The sequence below is a fragment of the Empidonax traillii genome, unplaced genomic scaffold, assembly GCF_003031625.1.
Source record: "Empidonax traillii isolate 1590-97213 ecotype Southwest subspecies unplaced genomic scaffold, ASM303162v1 scaffold209:size809316, whole genome shotgun sequence".
Classification (NCBI taxonomy): Eukaryota; Metazoa; Chordata; class Aves; order Passeriformes; family Tyrannidae; genus Empidonax; species Empidonax traillii.
The window spans coordinates 740,891-766,393 of record NW_020955402.1 but is presented as its reverse complement, the minus strand read 5'-3'; the positions used below and the strand labels follow the sequence as shown (position 1 = coordinate 766,393).

The 25,503-nt window shown below is 46.0% G+C and overlaps 1 protein-coding gene across 3 annotated transcripts in view; it reads left to right on the top strand.

Moving 5' to 3' along the window:
* The first annotated feature begins 2,329 nt into the window (after positions 1-2,329).
* Positions 2,330-25,503, top strand: part of RAF1 (Raf-1 proto-oncogene, serine/threonine kinase) — a 61,485-nt gene continuing 38,311 nt past the window's right edge. For all 3 annotated transcript variants that reach the window (XM_027887413.1, XM_027887412.1, XM_027887410.1), the window contains exon 1: positions 2,330-2,451. In XM_027887413.1, coding sequence (XP_027743214.1) covers positions 2,413-2,451 — 39 coding nt within the window. In that variant the 5' untranslated portion in view covers positions 2,330-2,412. The remainder of the gene's footprint in view (positions 2,452-25,503) is intronic.

Here is a 25,503-nt window from a genome sequence, read left to right as displayed (position 1 = left end):
AATGGAAAAAAAAAAAATCATAGATCAGAAACTCCCTTAAAAAAATCACTGTTACTGTTTTACCAATTAAAAAAACAGAGTAAGGCAATGGGCAACAGGCAAATTGCCAGCGGGCAAACCTTTGACTCAGCATGAAACCAAGACCTGAAGCACTTTCAAGCAGGTGCCTCAGACTACCAGCCAAGCAGCAGGGACAGAAAGAGAAGGGTTTGGGTCACTTAAGGAAAAATCTGAATGAAAAGAACAATTCTATGGAAAAGTTGCATCGACATGGGAGACTAGGAAGTTTTCCACTTCAGCTGTGCTTGAGATGATGAGACACTGCAGCATCACAGTGGCAACAGCAGCTCCTAAACGGTGATATTCAGAATTGGGGGTAAATAATATCAGTTTTCCTTTGGTTCCTTTTAAGAGTTGGCTAATTGGGACAATGAAAATGAAGGGTTAACCCTGAACGAGGAGGACTAAGGAGAGACAAGGAAACGGGATACAAAGAGTATCTGAAAAATGAGAGGAGGAGGATACAGGAGAATACAGGGTGTGTTTTTACAATCTTTTCCCAGTTCATGCCCAGCAGAGCAGTGAAGGAGAACACTTCCTGCCTGTGGGTGAAGTGGTATCACGTACAGCTGGCACAGCTACCTGCAGGGAGGTGAGCAAATACCAAATACAGACTGCCATCTTCACCAAGCAAACGTGCTCATGTCACCTCTTTTAAATATGCCAGGAATAAAAATAAACCCCATAACCTTTTTTATGCAGAGGAGAAAACTGACAGATAAAGTTGGTTGCTCTGTTCAAGATCTCTGCTTTACAGTTCCTTTACTCTGCAGTTGTTACTTCTGAAGAGCCAGAGAAGCTGCCTTGGAAAGAATTCGCTCTCAAGCAGTGTCAGAGTGACACACCACGTGTAGATTCAGTGTCCTGGCTGCCCAGTTGTGCTCTGCAAGGGCGGCTCTGCTGGGGGTGTCTGTTGTTCCAGGGCGAGCTCGATGCTTTCTGTTGTCCTGATTCCCACTGTCCCGGCAACAGGCCCTGAGCTCTGCCACACCACGGATAAACACCAGGGTGCAGTGGGAGGGCAGGGGCTGAGCGTTTCCCACCCAACCACCTGAACTTTATTCCCTGGAGGTGCTGCAGGAGCACTGGAGCTGCACTGGGACGGGCAGGCTGAACTCTCCCTTCCAATCTGGGCTCTGCTGCTGACTCACCATGTCACCTTTGGGACAGAACTGCCTCCAAATTCCTTCTTCTGCCTTCAAGATGCCGGATTCTGTTGGGGACATTAGTTACCATAGTTACAGATCCTAGAATGGTTAGGATGAAGGACTTCTCAATCAGATAACTTGGCAATCCTTCCTTTTGTTCTCTGCCACGGGGCCAGAAGTGACAGAAAACTAAAAAGTAAGTTCGAGCAAGGTAATTAAACCAGAATTATTCCAGTTGCACAGCGTGGAAGAGCGAGGTAAAAACCTGAGAGCTGCTCACCAAAAGCTGGGTGGAAGATGTGGCCCATATTTATCCCAAACACAACTGGGAGCTGCAGTTCTGTGTGTATCAAACAAGCCATCATAACTTGGAAAATGTGACCTGGGAGATAAGTGCCAGCAGTGCCCTGCTGCCAGGCAGCCTATTCTTATTTATCCCCTGCAGTCAACCTCGCTGACAGCAGCCCTTTCTAAAGGCAGTCTGCTCTGTGCGTGCCTGGCCTGTTCCTGGGTAACCTCGGGGCTTTTTTAAACCCCCGTCTTGCTTTTGGAATTCAGCTCTCACAAACCTGCTGTGGGACAGACCTATTCGCGCCTTCCATTTCTCTTGCCTCACCCCTAACCTCTCCCAGCTGTTCTGTACATTTTGGTGAGCTCCTGGTGCCTCCTGTGCCAGCCGTGCCGATGCTGAGCAGAGGGCTGAGCCCCCGTGGTGCTGCCAGTGCCGGTGCCAGGGCTGTGCTCCGGGCATGCCGAGCGGGGCTGTGATTCCTGCCGGGCAGGCACTGCGGATCCAGTTACATCTGCTGGCGTCAGGCAGGCTCTGCAGCCCGCTGGGAAACACCGGACCTAAAAATAACAGAGTGAAAAAGTACAAACCCGAAGAGAGAGGGGGACATTAAAATTCCAGGAAAACTGTAGAAAAGTTTGGAAGAGGCACACAGGCAGTCCTGGGGGAAAACACTGACGTACTGGGGGAGTTTAAATTAAGCCCATGGGTTTGCCTTTTTTAGCTCTGGCACCCATGTGACACTGCAGGGCTCAGCCTGTGGCTCCAGGTATTTCTGCTCTCACAAAGAATGCATTGGAGCCTCTGGGAAAGCCAAACCATTCCCTGTGTCTCCCTGTCAACTGGTAACCGCGGGGCACTTGGCTGGGCAGTCCCAGTCCTCTGGATTTCTCCTTTGGATCAAACCCACCCTGGATGGTGCTGACTGGGAGTGGGAAGAGGTTCCAGGCTCTGGTGAGTCTCAGCAGGGGCAGGAGGGGGAATGTGACTGTCACAGCTTCTGCAGCACTTCTAATTGTACATATGGAAGATTAATGGATGTGTCAATCCAGCCAAAGGATCGGCATTAAATACATGCTCAATCTGCTTCAAAAGATTAAATTAATGAGTCTGAAATCGATAGAGAAGCACCAGTGCTATCTCTAATGGGGATTTTATGACTCTCCTATGAAGAAATTGGTGGAAATTTCCTCATATTCTGCTGAAAAAAAAATCAAGTAATCTTTGAAATTGTCTTTTTTTTTTTTTTCCTATTTAAATATTAAACCAGCTCAAGGTTTAATTTTTACCAAGTGCAAAGCTGCATTTTGAAGCGCAACGCTTGTGCCTGCCCGTTCCCATTTTCGGAATCCGGACTGCCTGCCTTTGATTAGTTTGTAGAAACCCTCGCTCGGTTTAAGCGGAGCCTGTCCTCGGGAGGCTTTGTTTCTGCCTGCTCGCTGCTGCTCTGGCTGGAGGCAGCCGAGTGGTCGGGGTGTTTGCCCCGCACGGGGTGCCACGCGCGGCGAGTGCGGGACGGGAGCGCCCGGGGGTGTCGGGGAGGATGGAGGGGCTGTGCGTGTCCAGCCCCGCGTGTTCCCCGCGGGCTGCGATCCAGCCCCGGCCCTGGCAGCGCTGGCAGGGCTCGGGTTGTGCCCTCGCACCCATCGCCGGCACCTCCCGCAGCTCGGACAGGCTGAGGGCTCTGCGGTGTTTAGGTTTGCTTTCATTGCCGTCTAAAGAAACCTCCAAGGGGTCTCCTGCCGGCATGAAGCGGGTGTTTAAAACTGCCCAGGTGGTTCATTTTGGGGTTAAGGACTGTAAGACTAAACCCCTGTTGTCCCAGCTGTGTGACCCTGGAAGTGTTTCACATGCAGCATTTTATACTGTTGAACAGTATAGCTAAAATGAAATGTTAATATCCCAGAATCACCCAATATCCTGGGCTGGAAGGATCCACAAGGACCATCAAATCCAACCCCTGGCCCTGCACAGACACCCCAACAATCCCCCCCTGTCCCTCAGAGCGTTGTCCAAACCCTCCTGGAGCTCTGGCAGCCTTGGGGCTGTGCCCACTGCCCTGGGGAGCCTGTTCAGTGTCAACCACCCTCTGGGGGAAGAACCTTGCCCTGAGATCCAACCTGGCCCTGCCCTCACACAGCTCCAGCTGTTCCCTCAATATTTTAAAAACTGTACTGCTAATTTACATTTCCCAATTTCCCTCACTAACTTTGTAGAAGAAATTTGGACTTATATATTTTAATTTACAGCAGAGGAAAAGCTGAAGGAAGCATCAGGCAGGCATGTGAAGCTGTTTCCCTGTGTCTCAGGCTGTGTGTGTTCTAAACCAAAACCAACTGAAAATGAATATGCAAAATGCCTGTTACTTGTGCATATGAACTTGGCAGACTCCTTTATAGTTTTGCAGCACATCAGGTTTGCAGCTAAACAGTTGATTAAGTGCACCTTCCAGTGAGAGATTCTGAGGGTACAAAGAACAGCCATCCCCATCCTCTGATGGAATACAAAACTCCCAGCTTTTTGGTTGTAGCTAGAAGTGTTCCACAGGAGTCAGCTTAGTTTTTGTTTACAAGTATATACAGCCCAGGTTACACATATGTAAATATATACAGCCCAGGTGTCTGTGCATTTGTTTTCACTGTTAGAAGCAGGTGCTTGGGACAACTTCAGTGCATGCTCAGACCACAGTCCACGTGCTGCCAAAATTCCTTGGCTTGTAGAAACACTGGTAATTCAAAATCCGCAGTGTTCCCTGACCTCAGTACCGACCCTGCCCCCTTTACTTGTGCCTGCATTTCAGGCTCACATCACCAGTCTAGCAGAGTTAGAACTTGCCCTCCAAAAATCTGTGTCACAACTCACTTTTGCTGCTTCCTGAGGCCATGAACTAAGGTGGCAGCAGAGTTAATTCTGTGTGGTGCCCTTTATTTTTTGGCTGTATTTTAAAGAATAATTGCTGGAGCAAGTTGAATGTGTGGCATCTTAAGTATTATTGAGGCTGGAAAGCAGCCAGAACAACCAAGGAGCAAAACTTCTAGGCAGTTTTCCATATCTGCAGCAAAACTGAGGCTCCAGCAAAGTTATCTGAGGAATTCAGGCTGAGGACAACAAATGGAAAAGGAATGACACAGATAAAAGAAAGAAAAAAAAAAAAAGTGAAGCATTTTATGATTTTGGACAGTTTCCTGCAGGGTTATATCACTGCACTGCTATCGTTCCTCAGCAAAATCAAGCAGAGTGCTCTAGCAGCTGCACTCTGTTCTCATTCCCTGGAAACCTGGGAGAGCTGGATCAGAAGCTATTCCCCACCCTTGCCCCTTCCTACTATGGTGAAATGAACTCCAGCCAAAGGCCAGGATGCTGTGGATCCTTCCACCCAGTATTTTAATTCCTGGGTGCCTCACATATGGTACAATTTGCTCCTTTAAGAACGAGGAGGTTGAGTTCATTTGGGGTGTCAGACAAGTCCCATTGCCCTGTGAGCTGCAAACTAAAGCAGCTTCACTGCACTCTCATATGGCCTCATCCCTAAAGCCCCTTTGCTGCCCACTATATATAACAAATCAGGATTCCTGGCCTGTGTTTCTCATTTCAGTGTCACCCCGTGGGCAAAGCCCGTGGGGAGCTCAGCCAGCTGTGGCTCAGCCAGCTGTGGCTCCGTGGGGACTGGCCAGCCTAGAGCAAGAAGGACAGTCGGTACCTGGGTCCCTTCTTTCCTTCAGCTGAGGAATGAACATGGTTCCTTCTTCTGCCTCCAGTTGCTGACTTGCCAGAGACTGTAGGAATTTAATTCTTTTTGAGACTTTGACTCATGTGTCAAATATGCATGAAATTCGGAGCAAGAGATAGACTGAACCATTACATAAGCTTCCTCTCCTTAGGAAAGCACCTAATCAAGCTTGTTCCATGAAAACTCCCCACCCAAATGGCTGGAAATGGATGTTTTTTTACAAACACAGACCTGTGCAGAACAATAGCCATCAGAAGCCCTTTGCCCAGTGTCCTTTTTCTTGGCAGGGGAAGGTGCTTGTGTTGGACCATGGAGCTCACATTGTCCTCTGGCCTGAAGGAGTTTACAGGTTGATAGTAATGGCAAGTTATATTCCCAACTTCAATTCTGCTGCATCCAAATCGTTAATAGATGACCATTAATCAGGCTGCAGAAGAAAGAATGGAAATGTGGTAAGGTTCCTTTTCCCCCACAAAGTTGTGTTACTGGATTTTTCCCCTCTGAGCTGCAAGGCTGCACTGTATTTCAGTTCACTGGCAGATGTCCCACACTTCCTCAAAATCTGAAGCAGAAAGACTGGGATGAGTATTTGGGGCAGTGGATGTTGGATTCCTGTGCCTGTAGTTTGGGCTGTGCTGGAGTGCTCTGAGCTCCTTCCTCTGTCCAGCTGGGGGAACAGCAGAGCATTGCCTGTATTTTCCTTCTGAGCACAAAGATGCTCCATCACCCTCCTGGGAAAGCTGAACGAGGGTGGGGGTGCCTCATAAACCCCCCTCCTGAGGAGCAGGAGCTGCCTGCAGAGCCAGGGGATGGGAGGAGCATTCCCAGGATGAACCATGCTCCCTCTGCACTGCCCTGAGCCCTGCACAGACACCCCTGGGGGTCACACAGCTCTCCCCCACGAGAAGTGCTTGGGGTTATTTCATTGCTGATCATTCTGCTCGGGGGGGGTTCATCGAGGAGCTGCTCATTTGGGTGCTCAGGATGATGCTGACTTTTGCAATCACTGACACAAGAACATTCAGCTGGACACTCAAGTTTAATCCCTGCTCATTTTGGTCCCAGAAGGTGCACAGAGGTCCCTGCTTAAAGAACCTCCTGTCTGAGGATCCTTGGCCTGTTCCATCCTTGGATATTGGAAACCAGGAATCCCTCTTTCCCCTTGCCTCAAACCTTTTTGGTACCCTGGAGTTCTCAGTAGCAGGAAGTGTCAGGGGGTTAAGACAGAAACCTTCTTACTTTGGAGGCTGCAGGCAAAGATTCCAGAGTTCTGTGGAAAGGTTTTATTCCCTTCTATCTTTCCCCTTGTTCATTTGCAGAACAAGAACAAAGTATAAGCAGTCCCATAAAGAATGTGGACTTTTATTGGAAGGGAAGAATACATCCCTGTGGTGCCTAAACACTCTGGGATGTGAAATGATTGCTTGGTCAGGAAAAGAAAAACAAAAAATGCAAAGTTTTGGCAAGCCCTGGCTTTGCACGCCCCAAACCCCAAGTAGGCACCTGCACAAATATTGTTTGCGTACAAATAAAAGTGTTTACACAGGGGTGGAGAAAAAAAAAATCTAAAAGCTGAACCACTCTATAGAAGTCAAGGCCCAACTCTCCCATTTTTACAGTATTGAAATAAGTATTAAAGTAGCTGCATTGAAGAAAAAGAATAAACATTTTTGCTAAATGTTGACAGGTTCCCACTCTGACACTGGGACTTTTCAAGCATTTTTAACTAGTTGACTGAATTTTACGCAGAGGTATTTTTAGCTGCACCTGTAGGTTGGTTTTGCCTTTGTAAAGTGTCTCCACACACCTCCAGCCTTCCAACCACTGCATCCACATGTGATCAAAGCACCACACACAGAGAATCACCCCCCACACTCCTTGCCAACCAGCTGCCTGAAACAGATGAGACCCACATGATTTACAGTGTCCTTTTGTGTTCTAAAAGCAGGGAACCCACAGGTGGGCAATGCAGGGCTCCTGCTGCTCCTCCCCTGCTGCTGCTGGGGGATGAGGGGCAGTTCCTGAGCCCCCTCTGCTTCCCACTGCTCCCCAGGGTGTGCCATTCCCAGCCCCACTGGGAACTGAAAGGAGGGGAAAGTGCTTGAACTCAAAACATGTATTTATGGATACCAGGACAATATTGTCTTCAGCTGAAGTGAAATTGTCTTCCCAACTTCCAGCTTATTTTTTTCTCACTTTTACTTTTTATAACGTGCATGGGAATAATTTTCCTTCTTTTACTAGGAAACTAGAACTTCATCTGTTTGTCCACCACTTCCCCAATACCTAAAGCAGCTGGCTAAAACTGAGGATCCTTCTGGAATTTCACGGGGAGAAGTATTTAACCTGTTTTGTAGGAAATCTGTAGTGGATTTGCAGTGATCCTGGGAGTTGTGAGAATTAACTGACACGGAGCAGCTTTGGACACAGAAGCTTCAAACCTCAGACAGAGGAAACAGTGCTGCTGTCCAGAGTAAAGGCTTCCTGTTATAAACCCTGTCCTTTCTGTGCTTTCTAAAAGCCAAAGGTCAGGACCCCGGCACTGATTATTTTCCTGGTGTCCTGTCTGCTTTCCCACCCGTGGGAGAAGGCAGAGGCCACGAGGAAGGAACAGGCACCACAACAGGAGCCAGCAGGGAGGAGGGGGTTTCTCCAAATGAGAGAAGGGAAGAAGAGTTGCTATTTTGGTATTTTGGTATTATTTTGGTACTTTGGTTCAAGCCCTTTTTTTGCCCCATTGTCACTCCATGCCAATCTGCATTTCATTCTGCAGCCTCCTCCCCACTTTCCCCAGGCACTGATTTTCACCAGCTCCTCTTCCTGACAGCAGAATCCTTTCAAACTGAGGCAGTAGAAGACACTTCATTGTAGTGCCTTTATCTGTGTGCAAAGTGCCAAGTGCATGAATAACCCCGATTTTGCACAGAGGGGGAAGCTGGGGCTGCTGTGCAGAACTGCTGAGCACCTGGAGCCAGCGGGGAGCAGCAGCAACTGCAAACTGAGGCTCCTGCCCTATGGAGTCAAGTCAATACTTGCTCAATGATCAGAATCTCTCCCAGTTTCAGTCTTGTGCTGGAGCTCAGAGGAGATTTCAGGCAGGCTTCACTGTTCTTATAAGAGCTAATAAACAGTATAAAAATGGAAGCATGAGAGATCTGTCTCGCCCGGGGATATTATTGAAACCTGGTTACATGTAAATTCATTCTTATTTGGTGATGGCAACTCCCAATCTGAAGTCACCTGTAGCAGGTGAGGAATTCCTTGGGTATATCAGATATTTCATTTACCTTTGGGCAGACGGGAAGAAAAATTACAGGTTAGTTTGCTAGTTCAAAAGGGGGAAAAATGCATTGCAATTAGAGAGCCCATTACAGGCAGGAGATTAATTCCTGCCAAGCTGCATTCTGGGATGCTGGGATCAGTTCCCAATGCCATCAGATGACATGCAGGAGATGCAGCGAGTGCAAGGCTTTGATTTAGAAATTATGTACATAAATATATATACACACATCTATATTTTATCTGAGGGGAGATTGTAATCACCGTTTAATCAAAGGTAAATGTTTTTGAGGGGCAGAAGCAACTCTGGTCTTCAGATGATGTATTGAAGTTGGATACATGTTTCTAAATCTTGTTTTGTTGTTTTAACCTGTGGAGATGGTTTTACCAAAGCATACAGTGGCTATCCTGAGAGAGCTGATGTATTTACTGTCTGAGAAACTGGTACCAGGGCAGCTGTGAAAAGCATTTCAATACCACAGTTAATTTGACACGTGGGCTGGAGACAGCTCTAACTCTTTGTGTGGAAACACAAGGCATTAACAGAGCCCTGGGACAGTTTTGGGTGCTCTTTGAGCACCTTGAGCTCGTCCATTAAATGAACACTGCTCAGAAAAGGGCAGGCAGACCCTGCAGCTGGTGTGGCAGCTCTGACTCGAGCAAGCAGAACCCAGGGATTCACCCAGTTCCTGCAGGAAATGTTCCAGCTGGTGGATGTGCAGTCTCATGGCCATTTTATCTCCTCCTCTGCTCAGATTAACTCCCCCCACCCCTGTGTGAGTGGCAGGTGATGCTTTGGGGCTTGGAGAAGAGGGGATTCCTGTAGCAAGTTTATTCCTGAGAACACACTACTAGATTGCATTACAGAAATCACTGGTCCTATGCACTGAGATTAAAAAAGATACAATTTGATATCTGCTTCTTTCTCCTACTGCAGCTGAAGGAACCTGTGTCTGAAAGACTGATAAGAAGGCTCAAATTCATTATATTCTACTTCATGATGAAATTACCATTTTTAGATTTATACAAGATTCAATTTGTACAACTCAGACCTGTCTAGAACCCAGATCAGCGTAGTTTGGTGTCTGTGAGGGAATCCAGGGGAAATCTTCTCTGAAACCTTCTCTATCCTAGCAACAAAAAGCTTTCTCTCAGCACCCTCTGATGCACAGGGCTCTGAGCCCAGGCTGGGTTGGTTCAAGTAACCTGCCCCTCTGTTGTTTCCACACCACTGCACCTTTCAGGAGACAGCCCAGGGGTGTGAGAGTGCAGCTGAGCCAGCTGACACTGAGCATCTGCTGCCCAGAGTGCTGCAGGAAGGGCTCCTGGCTCCAGAGGCCAGGGCTGGTGGGAGAGCCCTGCAGACAGGCAGCTTCCCAGTGCCCTTTCCAGTGCTGGTTAGGGCCATTCCCACCTGCCAAATGAAGCTGAATTCCCCCTAAACCATCCCTTCAGCCTCGCTGGCAGCTCCCTGGGTTGGATGGCTCTCCCACCTTGCCTGGGAGTGGCTCCCACGGTGTTTTCCAGCACCTCTCTGAACCTGCTTTCTCTCTCAGGCTTTGTGTTGGATTCCTTCTCTTACTACCAAAGCTCACAGGCCTTTCCTCAGAGTCTCAAAGTCCCAAAGGAATGCTTTGCCTGCCTTTCCTGTCCTTGCTTTGGCTCAGTTCTCCTTCCAGACACAGAGCTGGGAGCAGGCAGTGCCAGCCCCGGATCCACCAGCACGTGCAACAGTTCGTGTTGGTTGGGAGGGCTGGTGAACCTGTGGATTTCTGCCCCACACCAGCACGTGCTGCCCCTCTTCAAAGCTGATCTGCTGACAGGGGCTTGTGGAAAGTTTGTTATTCACCAAAGAATGACTCAAATTCTTGAGTGCAGGCTAATGAGGAGCTGCTGGTACATAAAGTTTTACACACTTAGGTGTTAATCAGAAACTCCTGCAGTGCTGTCCAGACTCAAATGTGGTTGTTGTACCACTTTTGTTGAGACTAAATCGATGCCATGGCACTGGTATTCTGATCAGGATCACTGGAAATGAAAGAGATTGCTGACTAAAGTGTTTATTTAGGGTCAAAGATGTCACAGATGAACCATGGGGGCAGCAGGACCAGCACTCTTTGATACAGGTGGTGAAATGTGTTGTGCTTCAAGTACCAGTGCAGCCTTCACACTAACACTTCTGATCTAGTGGCTGCCTCTCTTCCTGTTTTTCACTCCCTCCACACCCTTACATGATTAACTATCAATTTATAAGAAAAATGTCACTGAATTCTATTGCACCCTACAACTCTGACAAAACTGCACCATTCCCACCTTCCTGTATCCTGTGTCTCAAATGTGAGTGGATGCATCTTCTGTAGAGATATCCTGCCTTCAAAAGACAGGTTTTTATTCTCCTGATTTCAATTAGATACTAAATTCTGAGATTATAAAAAGATATGATCTCATTGCTTAAGTGTCTCTGACCACCAGTGTATTAAAATTGTTTTTTGTTATTCAACAAGCAAAATGCAGCATTTCACAGCTCTTCTGGACACACTTGTGGAATTCTAAATGCCAAATTGTAACTGGTTGTGCTGGTTTTCAAAAAGGCCAGATGGGAAATGCAAACATCCTGGCCATGTTAGCAGAGCTGTGCTGGCCCCTCTTCTCTGCTGGAGGAATCAGACACAGAATATTCCAGTCAGCCTTCCAGTGGGGGTGGGAAATCGCTGAGAAACTGGGAATTTACAGGGATGCTCATCTCGTTTACAGTAATTTTGTGCAAATGGCAACAAGAGGCTGTCCAAGAAAAACGTATTTCACAAATCTCAGGGCAAATACCTCTGCCCAAAACTGGGAACAGCCATGAATTCTGTGAGCAGTGACCTCCTGAGCAGTTCCTACACCAGGAGCACCACAGCTCTGCCAGTGTTCTGTGTGGAGGGTGCACTGAGCTCCCAGCGCAGGCTGTGCTAGAGGCACATCTGCATTTAACGTTGTCACTTGTCTGGAGGTCAGCAAACCCAACTGGAGTCATCTTAACCAGAAATACCTGCAGTAGCCCCAGGGAATATGAACATATTCTTATTCATATTCTTGTTCATATTCCCTGTTCATATGTTCATATGAACATATTAAAGCTGCTTTCCAGGTTGACACTCATGATATCTGTCATTTTAACTTGATCTCCCCGTACTAAAACTGACAGGGATATGTTGTGATCATGGCTTTTTTTGCATGTACTGTGAGTCCTCACATGAAAAAAGGCTTATTTGGTATCTGCTTTGAAGTAAGCACAAAAGTAACACAAGACATTCAGATTTTCTTGTGTTCACATAATTTAACTGTTCAGAGTCCCAAGAGTTATCACCTGATTCTGCTTCAGTGGAATTTACTGGGCAATGTCCAAAGCTAGAGAACAAGTCAAGAATGAAATAGAGCTTCCAATCTCAGTGCAGTGCTCAGTGCTGAATTGTCCACAGGAACTGGAACTGCTTTCTAACGGGAAGCAGAAGATGTTAAATTGCATTCAGAAGTAGAAATTAGCCATTCACAGATCAGAATCTATTCATATGCAAAGACTACTTTGCAGCTGCTTTCAGATCGGTGTTAATTACTCCCTATACCCTGAAAATAACTGCAAACCAGCAGGGGATGCTTAGGGACATTTGTCAGGGTAATTACTGCTGTAAAAATGCATCTGTTGAATGGCACTGATGAAGCTCATGATTTTCAAATTTCCTTGTCCTACGCAGTCATTACTCAGAACATCTCTCTTCAGAAAGAGAACTCATCAAGAATCCTTTGACAAAATGCTGTTCCCTTGGAAAATGAGATTCAAACCCAAATGTTTTGCATGGAAATCAATTTGTTTTAGTGAAGCTTTTGCCAGGAAAGGTCTCAGTGTTCCAAGACAGTTTCAGGTTTAGATGAGACAATCCCAGTTTTGGCCAATAGTTTGGGACAAAGCAAGTTCCAGGATTTTGCTCCTATTTCTGTGTATTGAAACCAAGTCAACCAGTTCAATCAGGGGAGGCTGAAAGGCTGATCCAAACCCAAGCCCGGCCACCCCAGCTGGGTTGGGCTGTCCCCCTGCAGGACCTGAGGGCCCAGAGTGTAGATTGGAGGCCCTACCCTTAATGTTGGTGCTGTTTTATTGACAAGCTTCAAAAATGCTCTTGGCTTTATCCTCTAAAACTGCTTAGAGGGCTCTGCCACTCCCACCCTGTGATGAAGTCAGGAAGTTCCAACCCAGAAAGAGCTGCTCTGCAGATTCCAAGTGCAGGTGAACTGTTACGGGACTCAAGCTGAGAAATAAGAGCATCATTACAGCTTAAATCAGTCTGGATTTCTCCTTTCAGAGAAAGTAGTAAAAGAAATGAAACTTTCTTTAAGGCAGAAGCATCTTTTGATCGAGGCTTTTGTATCCAGCACCACAGCAAGCCTCATTTCTCAAGGGTTCTCAGCCAGGTCTCTCTCTCCCAGCATTGTCCTCTTTTTACTAAGTAGGATCTAAAAGGCCAGATTGCTCCTCTCTAGTATGCTCAGTGATACAATGGATCATGATTCATCTTCTCATTTCCCCTCATGGTCTGCTCTTGGAGACATCATTAGAAAGAAGGAATTAAATCTCCTTTTCTATGTTTGGTGGATAGCTGTGTGTAGGCTCTCAGTGCTGAATAGCTGCAGAACACCCTCCACTATAAAATCTGCTGCTGGCATTGCAAAATTAACCTCAAAAAGCACAGGCTGGATCTCAAAATATCCCGAGGAAGAAAACTTCCCCCACAGCAACAACAAAGCCGAGAGAAGCCTAGGGAGGGTGTGAGTGTGTGTGTATTTGTTTCTGTTGTGTCTGCAGTGCTGCCTGCCCTCCCCACTCGGGGAATGCCATCTCCTTGGGCTGCAGGCACTCCTGGAGCTGCCTGATGGCACAGCCTGCCAGCACCACCCCTCAGTCCCTCTGAGGACACCCCACAACACCAGGAGCAGCTCTCACTTGCTGGCCCTATTTACACCTGCCCTTATTTCCATTTCTGTTCCTCGAGGGCTGCAGGGAGCACCTGCCTCTACCACAGGCTGGAGCTGCTTTCCAGGCTGGAGTTCTCCAGGAATCCCAGTGTTCTTCATTCCATGCTGAGAGGGGGAGCAGAGCTGGCTGCAGGAAGGACAGGGAGAAGGGCTGAGGGCTGGCTTGCACCTCTGGGTGCTCTCTGCTTCTTCCCTTCCTATGAAGGCTGGATTCAGGATTCTGTGTCCCAGTTAAAATCAGCTGCAAAAGAATCGTATCCAGTACTGAAAGAAAGCAACGTTCATGTGCACGATGAGCTGGATCCCAGCAGATGGGGATGGCAGGGAGGCCAAGGAGGTTTCCACAGACAGGGCTCAAAATGGTGTGGCTGGAGCTGCTGAACTTCCAAAAGAAGGGCTGGATCACAGAACAGAATCATTCCCTGCCCGGCACCATCAGGAGAATCAACACCACTCACTGGCAAAGTTCAAAGGGTTAGTCAGGGAATATCGTCTGTTCAAGGGAGACAAGGTTATATCAGGGATGAGTCACAGTACTAAGGATACAGGGAAGAATTTCCCTTTGCAGGATTAAACACCAAGTTATTACATGACTGACTTTGGGAGGTCAGAGCTCAATGCAAAGAAAAACTTGTATGTGGCCTGAGAATTCAAGATAAATTCAAGACATATGTAACCCTTTATTTTGAACTTGCCACTGGGAATCTTCATACATTTTCAAAAATAGATTTGGAAGAAATACTACTTGGTGTTCATTGTTGTATGTCAATGGTGTTTAATTGTCCTTCCCATTAAAGATGAGCCCAAGGAAGAGAAAACTGCCTGTCCCAGGACAGCTGGGAGCTGAAGTGGCCATCACCTTGTTCTCTGGGGAGCTTGCTGCTTTGTGATGGTATTTGCATTTCATACTTTTCAGACACTCACAATTTTGGATCAAATAGCCTCTATAAAACAGTGTCAGAGGGTCTCTAACTGCTGCAACATGGCCTGAGTGTTCACTGCCCTCCTCCTTTCCCAGGCCATGGGGCAGACAGGGCTGCCAGCCAGGGAAGGGCAACGTTCACAGCATCATAATGCCACCTCAGCATGCTGGGAAGTGAGGAACTACTCATTTTGGTTCTGTTTATATTTTGGACAACAAAAGCAGACTGTTTATGCTGCAAGGGAAACTTTTCCTGGGTAGACATGAGAGATTTTACAGATGGTACAAACGTACCAATGGTAAGGATGGGAAAAAAAAATTAAACTGAAATCAGAAGCAGCTTTTCCTGGTGGAAAAGGATATGCAAGTCTGTGCTTTTGGAGAGCATGTCCTCCTCTGAGGAGTTTCTCTGCTGGTTACTGAGGGTCTTTTTTCCCTTCTCATTCCCCGTGGCAAGGAAGGGAGGCAGATGCCTCAGATGCAGGAGCAGGTTTTTGCAGGTGGGGTGTTCTCCTGCAGGTGTGGAGTTCCCTGGGCCTGACTTCCATGCACACTTTGCCTCCATCCAGAGCAGTGGGACAACACTTCCAGAGCTGGCTGGTGGCCGAAGGGAGAGCTTTGTGTGGCCAGTCTTTGTGCTGTGCAGTAAAGAGCTCTGTTTTCTGCTGCAGTGTGCTCTTTAATCCTTCCTCCTGTCCAAAGTGGGGTGTTGTTGTTTTCTCTCTCTCCCTTACCAGTTTCCAGTGTTAGGAAGCACTGGAGTCAGCATTCCAGTTACATCCAATGCTAGCAGGAATTCTGGTTTGTGAATGAATGTGTCCTTCACACAACCAAGGTTGATGCCTCATGAACAGTTGGAAGTGTTGAAAGACCAAGGGAAATGTTCCTGTTTCCACTTCAAGGACAGAGATTGATGCATCAGTAACCTGTATGGACCCCCACTGAAGGAAGTATTTCCAAATGTGTTCCAAAACATTAGACCTGAGCTCTCATCACAGCAATTCCCAGATCCTTACGATGTTTGGTTGTCTTTGCTTCCCCCTTCCTCACTGGGCCTGGGATGTAAAGCAAGGACAAGGAGCCAGGGGGGAATCTGGAGGCTTTACCTGTCTCTGATGTCTCCGAAGACACCCCCTGAGATGCCCTTGCACCTTATTTCAGTGGAATCTCCCAGGTTTGGTTTGGTGATTTTGAAGCCACAGGTGTGGCCAAAGGAAGGTTCCCTGTTCCTGCCTTGCTGCTCCACACGTTTCTCCAGCTGATTCCCACTATCACTGACAGAGTAATTTTGGCTTTCTTGAAAATATCCCTCTTGCATTTAACTCAGAGCCAGTAAAGCATTTAAAATCTGCTTACACAGATTTCAGTTACTCACCTGAGTGACTGGAGTCTCTCCTGTATTGGAGCCCTCCACTGCTTTAAACCCAAAGCCTTTGTAGTTGTTGCTCATTGTCATCTGAAATTTGCCATGATATTGTTGTATATATTTTTATTGTGCATTTTATCTTAAAACCACATTATTTCCTTATTAACACGTAGATCTTTGAAGAGAATTAGATGGCATAAAGCATCACACTTGAATATTCAGTCACTCTAGAGGAGAAAACTGGAATTAATGGGGCTGGATAATGAGTGACTTCACCAACCAGGAGCTATGACAGGCTCCAAAGCCAGATGAGGCTGTTGCTGAGCTCCTCACTGGGGTTATGATGTGGTCAAAATTAAAAACAATGCAAAATCAATTTCTGGGCTAATTTAAACCCAAGAGCAGTTCTAAAAGATGGAGCTGGTGAATCACGTGCAGCTCCTAGCAGGGCCACTTTTTTTGTTTGTTTTTTTTTCCTAAAGGAGATTGTCAAACTTTGTTTTCTTTCCTTTTCTGGCCACGTTCCATGCTGGAAGGAGCAGGAGTTGTCTGCTGCGGTTTGAAATATCCCCTTGGCCCATGATCTCAGGCAGCAGGGCGCATGGAATGATGCTCTTTGCTGCCATCAGTGTGTAGAGCTATTGATTTTCTTTACCCATTCACAGCTCAGCACTGGGGTGTTTTCCAGTATTTCCTAATGGAAATCTCTAAAGTTGTTGTAGTTTTTTTTTTTTGGCTTCCTTAGAATTATTTTTAAGATTATACTTTTATACTCCAGACTTTGGAAAGCATTATCCTGGAGTGCATTACTGTGGGAATGGCAGCACAGGCTGGTTGTTTTGGTTTTTTTTGCCTAGAGTTTGGCTGAATGTAATTTTTTCAGGTTAAAAAAAAGTAAGGATTTATTCCATGTTCACATTACATCACCCCATGTGACTCCTTCCTTCGGGGGCTATTTTTGTAGCCTGTGGTGATATCACTGAGTTCCTAGAACCAGCATGATGATAAATTTTAACACACAACATTTATTTATTTCGGGAACTTCTGTATTTTTTTACTGCAGAGTTCCTCATGTTACTTCTCTTTTGAGCCTGGTTTCTGTAAGCTGTCTGTTTGCCATGTTGGGTGGAGTCTGCTCTAATTTCCAGAATACCTGCTTGGGAAAATATTATTTCTCTTTCCTCTCCCCATTCCCATTCTGTTTTTTTTTTTTTTCTCACTTATTTACTTATTCATTTACTTACTTTATTGTGAGAAGTCTGGGATGACAATCCTGTGTGCTTTAAACTTGCTTTTTAAAAACATGTTGCAGCCTTTCATGGTGCTTTGTTTTGCCAAAGTGTTATATGTAAATAAAAGCTCTGAGTCCACCATCATTTTATACATTCTATGCACTTTTACTCACCTTATAACACCCCAGATATTTCTTTAATCCTTTAATACCTGTCAAGGATTTTCAAGTCATTTGTAGGATTTTTTTAGACACAGGGCAGCTTTTTAACCCTGCAAATTAAACCAGATGCTTTTTCTGCCTCGCTGTGAAAACTTTTAAAAGTATTTTTATGTCACATTGCTGTTTTTTCCCCCTCTGGTTTCTGGGTGTTGGAGAAACAACCGTGCATTTCTCCCACCTAATGAGACAAAGCTCAGGCACAGCAATCCCTCACTCCGCTGAGTGCTGAGAGGGAACAAAGCTGAGCCACAACAGCTCTGAAAAGCCCAGGCTGTCCTGGATTAGCAGATCAGGGTTCTGATAACGGTGGAACATCTGGAGAATAGATCTGGATCTAAATCTTGCGGCCCAAATACTTTTCAGATTAGGAGCTGCCCATGATTTCAGCTGTCAGTAACGCATGGCAGGGATGGATCCCTCCTTCTGCTTGGGCTGCCTGAGATCAGCCAGACCTGGGGCACATTTTAGAGACTGACAATCTGCCCACCTGCTGCTGGACTGAGGAAAGGGATCCACCACCCTGGCAGGATGGGAATCAAGCACAACCAGATCAGCCCAGATCAGAAATAGGATAGGGATGAAAATGCCTTGGAATTGCTCAGCTGAGACACTGTCACTTAAAAGAGACAAACTGTGATAATATTTCTGTAATACTGGCTGCATTTTATAAAAGGAGAAATTAATTTAAAACCAACTGTAAATGTACTTTTTTGGTGGGAATTTTCTGCATATTTCTATAACACTTCATGTTCTTGCTGCATACAGTAAAACATTAAAATCAGCAATTTAATATTTCAGAGATGCTTGTAAATTGGAATCTGGTTTAGAGCTTAAAGATGCTATTTTAGAGGCTCAACATGATCTACTGACTTTAATTAAAAAAGAAAGGTTCTGGTGTTTAAAATATAAAATCATAGCCAGGTGAACGCAAATCCCAAAAGGCACAGAAAATGCACAGAAAAGGCACAGAAACAGAAAACTGGCCTCTAATTCAGGGAAACCTTTCATTGATCACAACAACACTGGAGGTCACAGCAGGAAAAAACACCTTCCAGTTTGTTTACAGCACTTTTCCTGCTCATCCATCCCGGGATTTGTGGTGCTTTGGTAGGCAATGCCTACAAATACCCAGCAGAGTTCCTGCTGTCTGAATCTGCCGAATTCTTACTCAAATCTTTTGAGTCCCTAGGAGGTGACTATCTAGACATGGAGAGGTATTTGCCCTATGAAAAGAACTTTTATTTTTCCTGTCATCCTCTCCCCAGCTGAAGAGTCCTAATGCAGGGAGAAGCTGCTTTATATCTCTACAAACCCCTGCTGCTCTTTGCTGCTCCTCTGCCTTGTTCTCATCTCTCATCCCAAATTCCTGACGTTGTTTCTTGTTCTAACTGTTGCTGAGCCGTGGGCTGGTGTTTCTGGGGAATTATTCCCTCTAAATCCCACATCTCTCTGTCTGGTTGGCAAGAGCTGAAGCAGAACCCCTGACTGATAACTCACCGTGCAGGCTGTCTTTGGCCAGACTGTTGCTTTGCATCCACTTGCATAAGATGTAATCTGCTATTTCATAACCTAATATTGTGCTTTTTCAGTGTCTGTCTTTTAGTCTCAAGTATCTTGAAAAATGGTGTTTATCAGCACACTTTCTCGCCTTCCTATTTAGTGCTATTGGGTTTTTAAAACCTTTTGAAGGAATCATATGGGCTTTCTTCAAACCAGGTAACACCTGCAGTGAGAGGTAAATTATTTATAATGTGTGTAGAATTTATGACAAATAGGCCAAAAAAAGCATTTGAGAGCTTCAGATCTGACTGTGTGTGATCACATTGCTCATGTCAGCCTGACAAACAGCTAAGTCAGCAGGAATGGCTTTGGAGATCTGCTTTGCATATGCAAAAGATGCCCTTTCTGGGATCACAGAGCTCCAGCTGCTCGGGCTGCAGCTTCTCCCAGCAAATCACTGGCTCTGGAAGTGCTGCCAAATGGGGAGATTCCAGTCCCTGCACGGCCCAGCCTTCCTGCTCCTTCCCTGGCCTTGCTCAAGGAGCTCTGGGTCTGGGAGATTAGTCATGAAAACATCCAGCCCTGACTCACCCTGCAGTGTCATGACTCGAGCCGTGTGAGGGGGGCACAGACGGGCGGCTGGGGCTGCCAGGGGAGAGGGAAGCAGGATTTAATGAGAGTTACAGCGACTGTGACGCTGCACCTGAGCCCCGCAGCACAGCACTGCTCCTGCCCTTTGTTCACAGAGCAGAAAACCCACAGGGCTTGGTTTCTCCCTGTAACAAGTGCTCCGGTGCAGTGAGGAACTCGAACCTCTGGCAAGAGCCGGGAACTGCTGGTCTGCACTCCCGGAGCGTGCCCGGCTCGGAGCGCATCGTCTGTGACGGGGATGGTGCTCACACTGCTCCTGCTGCAAGGGAAAGTGCCTGCAGATTCAGCCAAAAACCGAAAGTTCTCTAACGAAATGCGAAGTCTGACTCAGTCAGTCTGTCTGACAGCGTTTAATTCTAGCGAGAATAATTTGCCAAACTTTTTTTAGCTTCATTCTGGAGCTTCTATGAATCGCATCTCCCTCCCCTCCCCTTGCAATCTCCTAATCATGAGTAGCTGAGTGGGGCTGGCATTCCTGGCAGGAAGGTCCCTGGAGCTGGCATTCCCGGCGGGAAGGTCCCTGCCTGGGGCTGGCATTCCTGGCGGGAAGGTCCCTGTCTGGAGCTGGCATTCCCGGCGGGAAGGTCCCTGTCTGAAGCTGGCATTCCCAGCGGGAAGGTCCCTGTCTGGAGCTGGCATTCCCGGCGGGAAGGTGCCTCCCGGGGCTGGCATTCCCGGCGGGAAAGTCCCTGTCTGGAGCTGGCATTCCCGGCGGGAAGGTGCCTGCCTGGTGGCACACATTCCCGATGCCGCAGCAGGGAGGGAGGGCAGGGGCAGGAGGCACGCGGGGATTTGGGGCTCTCGAGGACAGGGACCCTCTCTGGCTGTTTGTTCCCGCCTGGAATATCCCTGAGAAATCCCAAGAACAAGTTCAGGGATAAGCTTAAAAATAAAGCAGCTTAGGCTGATTGAAGAGAGATGTTGATGTAAATGAAAGCAGCCTGTGTGGCATCAGCAGCCTCAGTGTGACAGCCCTGATGGCATTCCTGGATTTTCAAACGCTGATGGAGACCAGGGCTGCCACTGCCTGTAGTAAATGGCTGTGGTAAGAATAGTATTTACATGATTTATTGCTTTGAAAGGTTTCTACTGCATGGATTTATTGTGAAAGAGTAATTGCATATTCTCTCCTTCTGTGATAAAAGTTTCCTTGGAACTGCTGTTCCTGGAATGCAGTATTCAATGGGAAAACTACCTGTTTTCACAGGTAATAGAAAATACCTGTTAATTTTAATAGTTTGCATAAAGGATTATTTATAGGACTGCTCGACTTTGGCTACCTAGGATTTTATATCCTTGTCAAGTCTTCTTTTATAAACAGTATTTTAACTATCTTTTTTAAAGCCTGCACAGGTTTCTGCCGCAGCAGAACAATCCCATTTACCCAGGATTAGTAAATTATACAGTTCTAGCAACTCCCAAGTGGTGCTTTCTTACCAAGAACCGACCTGCAAAGCCAAGGTAATTTGGGCACGCTGGCTTCTTGCCAAATCCCAGGGTAGGCTCCCTTGGCAAAGCATCATCCCAAAGGTTTCATGGGAGTTCTTCTGCAGCAGTTCCACTTTCCTCCAGGAAAAGCTATTTTATGGCAAAGGGGGCTCCGTGATTCCTCCCTCCTGCCTGTTTCGTTCTTTATTGTTCCCTATCAGTGCCCAGCAGTGGCATATTCTGTGGGAATTCTTTCCATTAGTCACAAAGCCACACAAGCAGCTTGGAGCTTTCTTCGGAGAATTCGGAACTTCCTGCAAAAACAAGCATCAAAAAGCTACCAGGAACACCAACCAAATCACTGTAATCAGTGCAGTCTCTTTCCTATCCCAAGGAGAAACCAGGATTTTCCAAGTGTTTCAGTTAAATAATCAAGTGAATTACATGGCCTGTACTGAACTAAATCAATCTATGATGTATTATAAGCAACCCTTGGATTTCTGCTTGGTTTTTATCCTCCATCTCAGAATTCCATGCAGGATCTTGCCATCCTGCACCTCTGAGCTCTGTGAAGATGGGTAGGACAGCACAACTGCAGGAGTTAAAGGGGGAAGTGAGTGATTATACAGAGTTATAAAAGGAAACAATCTCAGGAATATGCTTTACTAGGAAAGCACTAAAAATCTGAGGTCAGACCTTTTTTTTTAATGGAAGTATCCTGAACTCTACTAGATATAAACAAAGAAGGTGTGAAATAGTATTTTATTTTATGTTTCATTTACGATACTATATAAGCTATCATATTTGAAATATTCTGGAAATTTGCTTATAAAAATGCCATTCTTATTTTGATCAAACTGTGTCTATAATCATCAGTACTTCTTTAAGAATAAGTGTAGTTGACTGCATGTTACCCAATGCTAAACAAAGCCTTGGGAGAGGGGGAAAAAAGGCAAATTCTTTTGCTTGACTCTTGTCAGCCAAGAGTGTGACTCTACTTGAAAATTTGATAAATCAAAACCCTTTACTTGAGGAAATAATTTGTTGCTGTGTACTGACTGTTTCACCCAAATATTTAGTTACAATAGCTGATTTTGAAGTCTCTTACCCTGAAAGCTTCAAAAAGCCAGATAATTTACCCCCAGAGTGCTGGGGGTCAAACCATCTGAAGGCCTCGTGCACCACCAGCATAAGATCCCTTTGGCCATACTGGTCCTCATTCACACCAGTAAGGCTTTCCCAAGAGGAGGAAAAATCCCCAAATCCCCCTTGGTTCATTTTCCAAAGGCAGCCCCAAAAGAGGTGTCTCTGCCAGGGGTGTCCTGGGGAGCTGTCTCAGCCACTGATCCTCCTCTGATGGCAGTGATGGTGCCTGTGGAGCTCCAACCTCCTTGCCTCTGGAAAGCTTTGGCTTTACTGCAATTCCAGAAGCCTCAGAGAGCACCCCTGGCTGAGACTCTGCAAGGAACACTCTTGGAATTCAGGCAGTAGGAAGGCATGTTTGTCAGAATTAACAGGGGAGTGTTGTGGCCATCAAGACCCCCTTGGAATTCTAGATAAGCACACATTACACACTGGCCACAGGAAAATCCTTATTCCTTTCCCTCCATCCAACGTTGTGTGTGCTAAGGGAAAAAACACCTTGTTGTCACTTGCTGTCCAGAAGCTGGGATGTGAACACAGGACCAGTTACTCTGACTCACAGAGATGATAGCAGTGCTCACTTTGTGAAAAACAAGGCTTCAGTGTGCCTTAGACTTTGCTTTGTTTGGTATTTATTTGGCCTGACTATCAAATGAAATGGGTTCTCAGCAATCATGTTTCAGCAGTTACTGCAGTTCTCATGTCACTGCTCTGTTCCTGTGAAAGGCAGAAGAAAGGCTGACATAATTTGTTGCCGGTGCAAGGCTTCTGTCTCCACCAGAAATGGGTTTGAAGTTAAGGAATGCCTGAATAAATTAAGCTGAACAAATCTGAGTATTAGATCTATATCTCCAAAGCATTAAAAATACTCAGGTACAGCCAGACATGTCAACACTCATTTCTCTGCAATTGCTGAGAGATTTACCAAATCTCCTAACGCAGCACACTGGGGTTCTGATGAGCTGCAGCAAGAGACCTGTATGTTTGCATTCCTTTGACCTGATGTCTTGGCTAATTACTGCTCCAGTCATTTACTTGTTTTGCTCAGAGCATTGTTTTGGCTTTTTATTATCTTGCAGAAAGAAATTAAAAAGAAGTTCTGACAAAAATAAGACCAAAACGAACATTACCCTGGATTAGCAGCTTTAATCACGGTTGAGTTTTCTATTGCAGCAAAAGCAGATGGCGATGCAAATAATCAACCTGATCACCACTGCCCAGCTCTGCACTGCTCTGGGCCAGCCGGCCTGGCCCAGCTCACACTTGCAGGGACACCAAGCCCAGCTGAGGAACAAACCCTTCCCTGCTCTCACATCAGCACTCTGCTCCTGAAGTTCTGTGCTTGCAATGGGATTTTTAATCGTCAGGCCCCTCTACCACAGATCACTGTCTAGGACACAGAATCCCAGCTGGCCCAGGCACGGCTGCATTGCCACAGGGAGCGCAGCCTTTGATCACCTATCTTTGTTTATCTGAGTGCCTGAGATGCACTTGAAAGACAGTGGATAAATTGGCTTGTGCTGGAAGCCAGGGACCTTTTCTGTTGCTTTGCACAGATTTTTCTGACAGAACCCAGCAGGGGAGGGTTCCAGTTCTCCTGGTGCAGGAATGTGTGCACGTGGCTAAAATGGACTCTTCATTTGGCCTCTTGCTCCCTCCACTGAACCTCTGAATGGTGCAGGGATGTATAACCTTAGACCTACGTGCTGATTAGCCTGGTGTTACCTGGGAATAGCAGTTGGACAGACTCACTGGCTGGGCTGCTTTGGGTTCCTTGTCTCCAAAATCTCCCCTGTGACGTCAGGGAGAGCAGAGCGAGTGTTCCTGTGCACAGAGCAAACACACGAACAGGAGAGCAGGGCTGTAAAAAACCAGCTTGTCTTTTTTATGAAGAAACACAACAAATATGATTGAAGAAAGATAAAGTTTATATATTTTTCAGAGATAATCTGACACGCATGTGCACACACACACAGCCTCCTGTTTGACCGCCTGCTGATGCAGCACTCACCACTCCTCACAGAAAACTGACACCTTCCTGCCAGCCTGAGGCACATCATTACATGAGCTGTTGTACTGAACACAGCTCAGTCCCCACACCAGAAGCTGTCCATGCACAGGACAAATCCTGCATAGCTGAAGGTCCCCCAGATCTGGTGATCAGTCCCTCCTGTGGCTCAGTATCAGGTGTGACTGCTCTGCTGCACAGGATATTTTTAATATCTGTTCAGCTCAGGTTCTCATAATGTTTGTCAGGAAAGAGTTGTTTCTGCTTTGCTATTTTTAAACTGTCCTACCTAGCTCGGAATAGATTTTATTGTGGTTAGACTTTTTCAGAAAGTCAAAATAAACCCAATAAACCAGTCTGGTTGGGTTTCAAAAATAGAATACATGTATAAATCAAAGTGCTGTATTTATTGTCTCTACAGTAGGAATGACTGCTCAAGTAGATACAAATTGTAGCCTAGATTTTTAATTTTTAAATTGTTTTCTCCCAGAGTGCTTGTTCAGACGGAGTTTTTATTCCCTGTGCAGGTGGCACCCATCAGGTCAGCATTTCCATATTAAATGTATAAAACACTAATCTAACATTCTTTTCATGCTGTGATATTCTCAGTACACAGTGCTATAATATTCCTCTGTGGAATAGGGTAAGTTTTTTAGATAAATATGTTTCTTACATGAAAGAGTTAAAGCAGTGAGAAGGAAGAAGAGGAAAAATGAAGATAGTAACTTTAATTCAGATACAGAACAAAGCAGTGAGCAGGTGAGGCAGGTACTGCAGCCAGCAACCACTTTTAGCTGGATATGGGTAAATTCAAAAGTTGAGAATTTCTTCGGGACAAACCAGCAAAAATAATTAATGTGAACAGATTGTGCTATGGTTCTCATTCCAGCAAAACAAGTTTACTCATTCTTAACAGCTTTATATGTCCTGTTGTTATAAAGTAACTTATGCAATTTGAATTCTCAATGCATGAAAAAACTGACTATAAATTATATTTCCACCCCTTTTCTTTGAACACTTCAGTGACAAGGGCAAATAGTAAAGTCTTTCAGCTGAATGACAAAATATCAATGGTTTATGCATCATCATGACAAACTAGAGATTCCTTATTTGGCTTCTCTTTTAGGTTGCAGATGCTTGTGTTCAAGGCCCCTTTCTTCATGGCCTCTGTACACTGGACTTCTTTTGCATCTAACTTGTCTTAAACTAAGCAATGTTCCCTTAATCAAAAAAAAAAAAATCTCCTGGGAGAACAGGAGAATGATCTGTAGCACACATCAAACTGGCATGCAGAGGGACAAGGCCTGGACTGGCTCAGAGGGAAGCACCCTGGATAAAATGGCAAAGTTTCTCTAAGGCAATCCTTGGCTGGAGGAGTGAGGGAGCAAGGTTTGATACCCCAAATTCCATAATAAACTGTGGATACACATTTCTCCTCTCCCCCAGCCAGCATTCCACTCCTGATTCTTGCTGCTCGTTCTTGTGAGGCTCCCAGCTCTGTCATGTGCTGTTG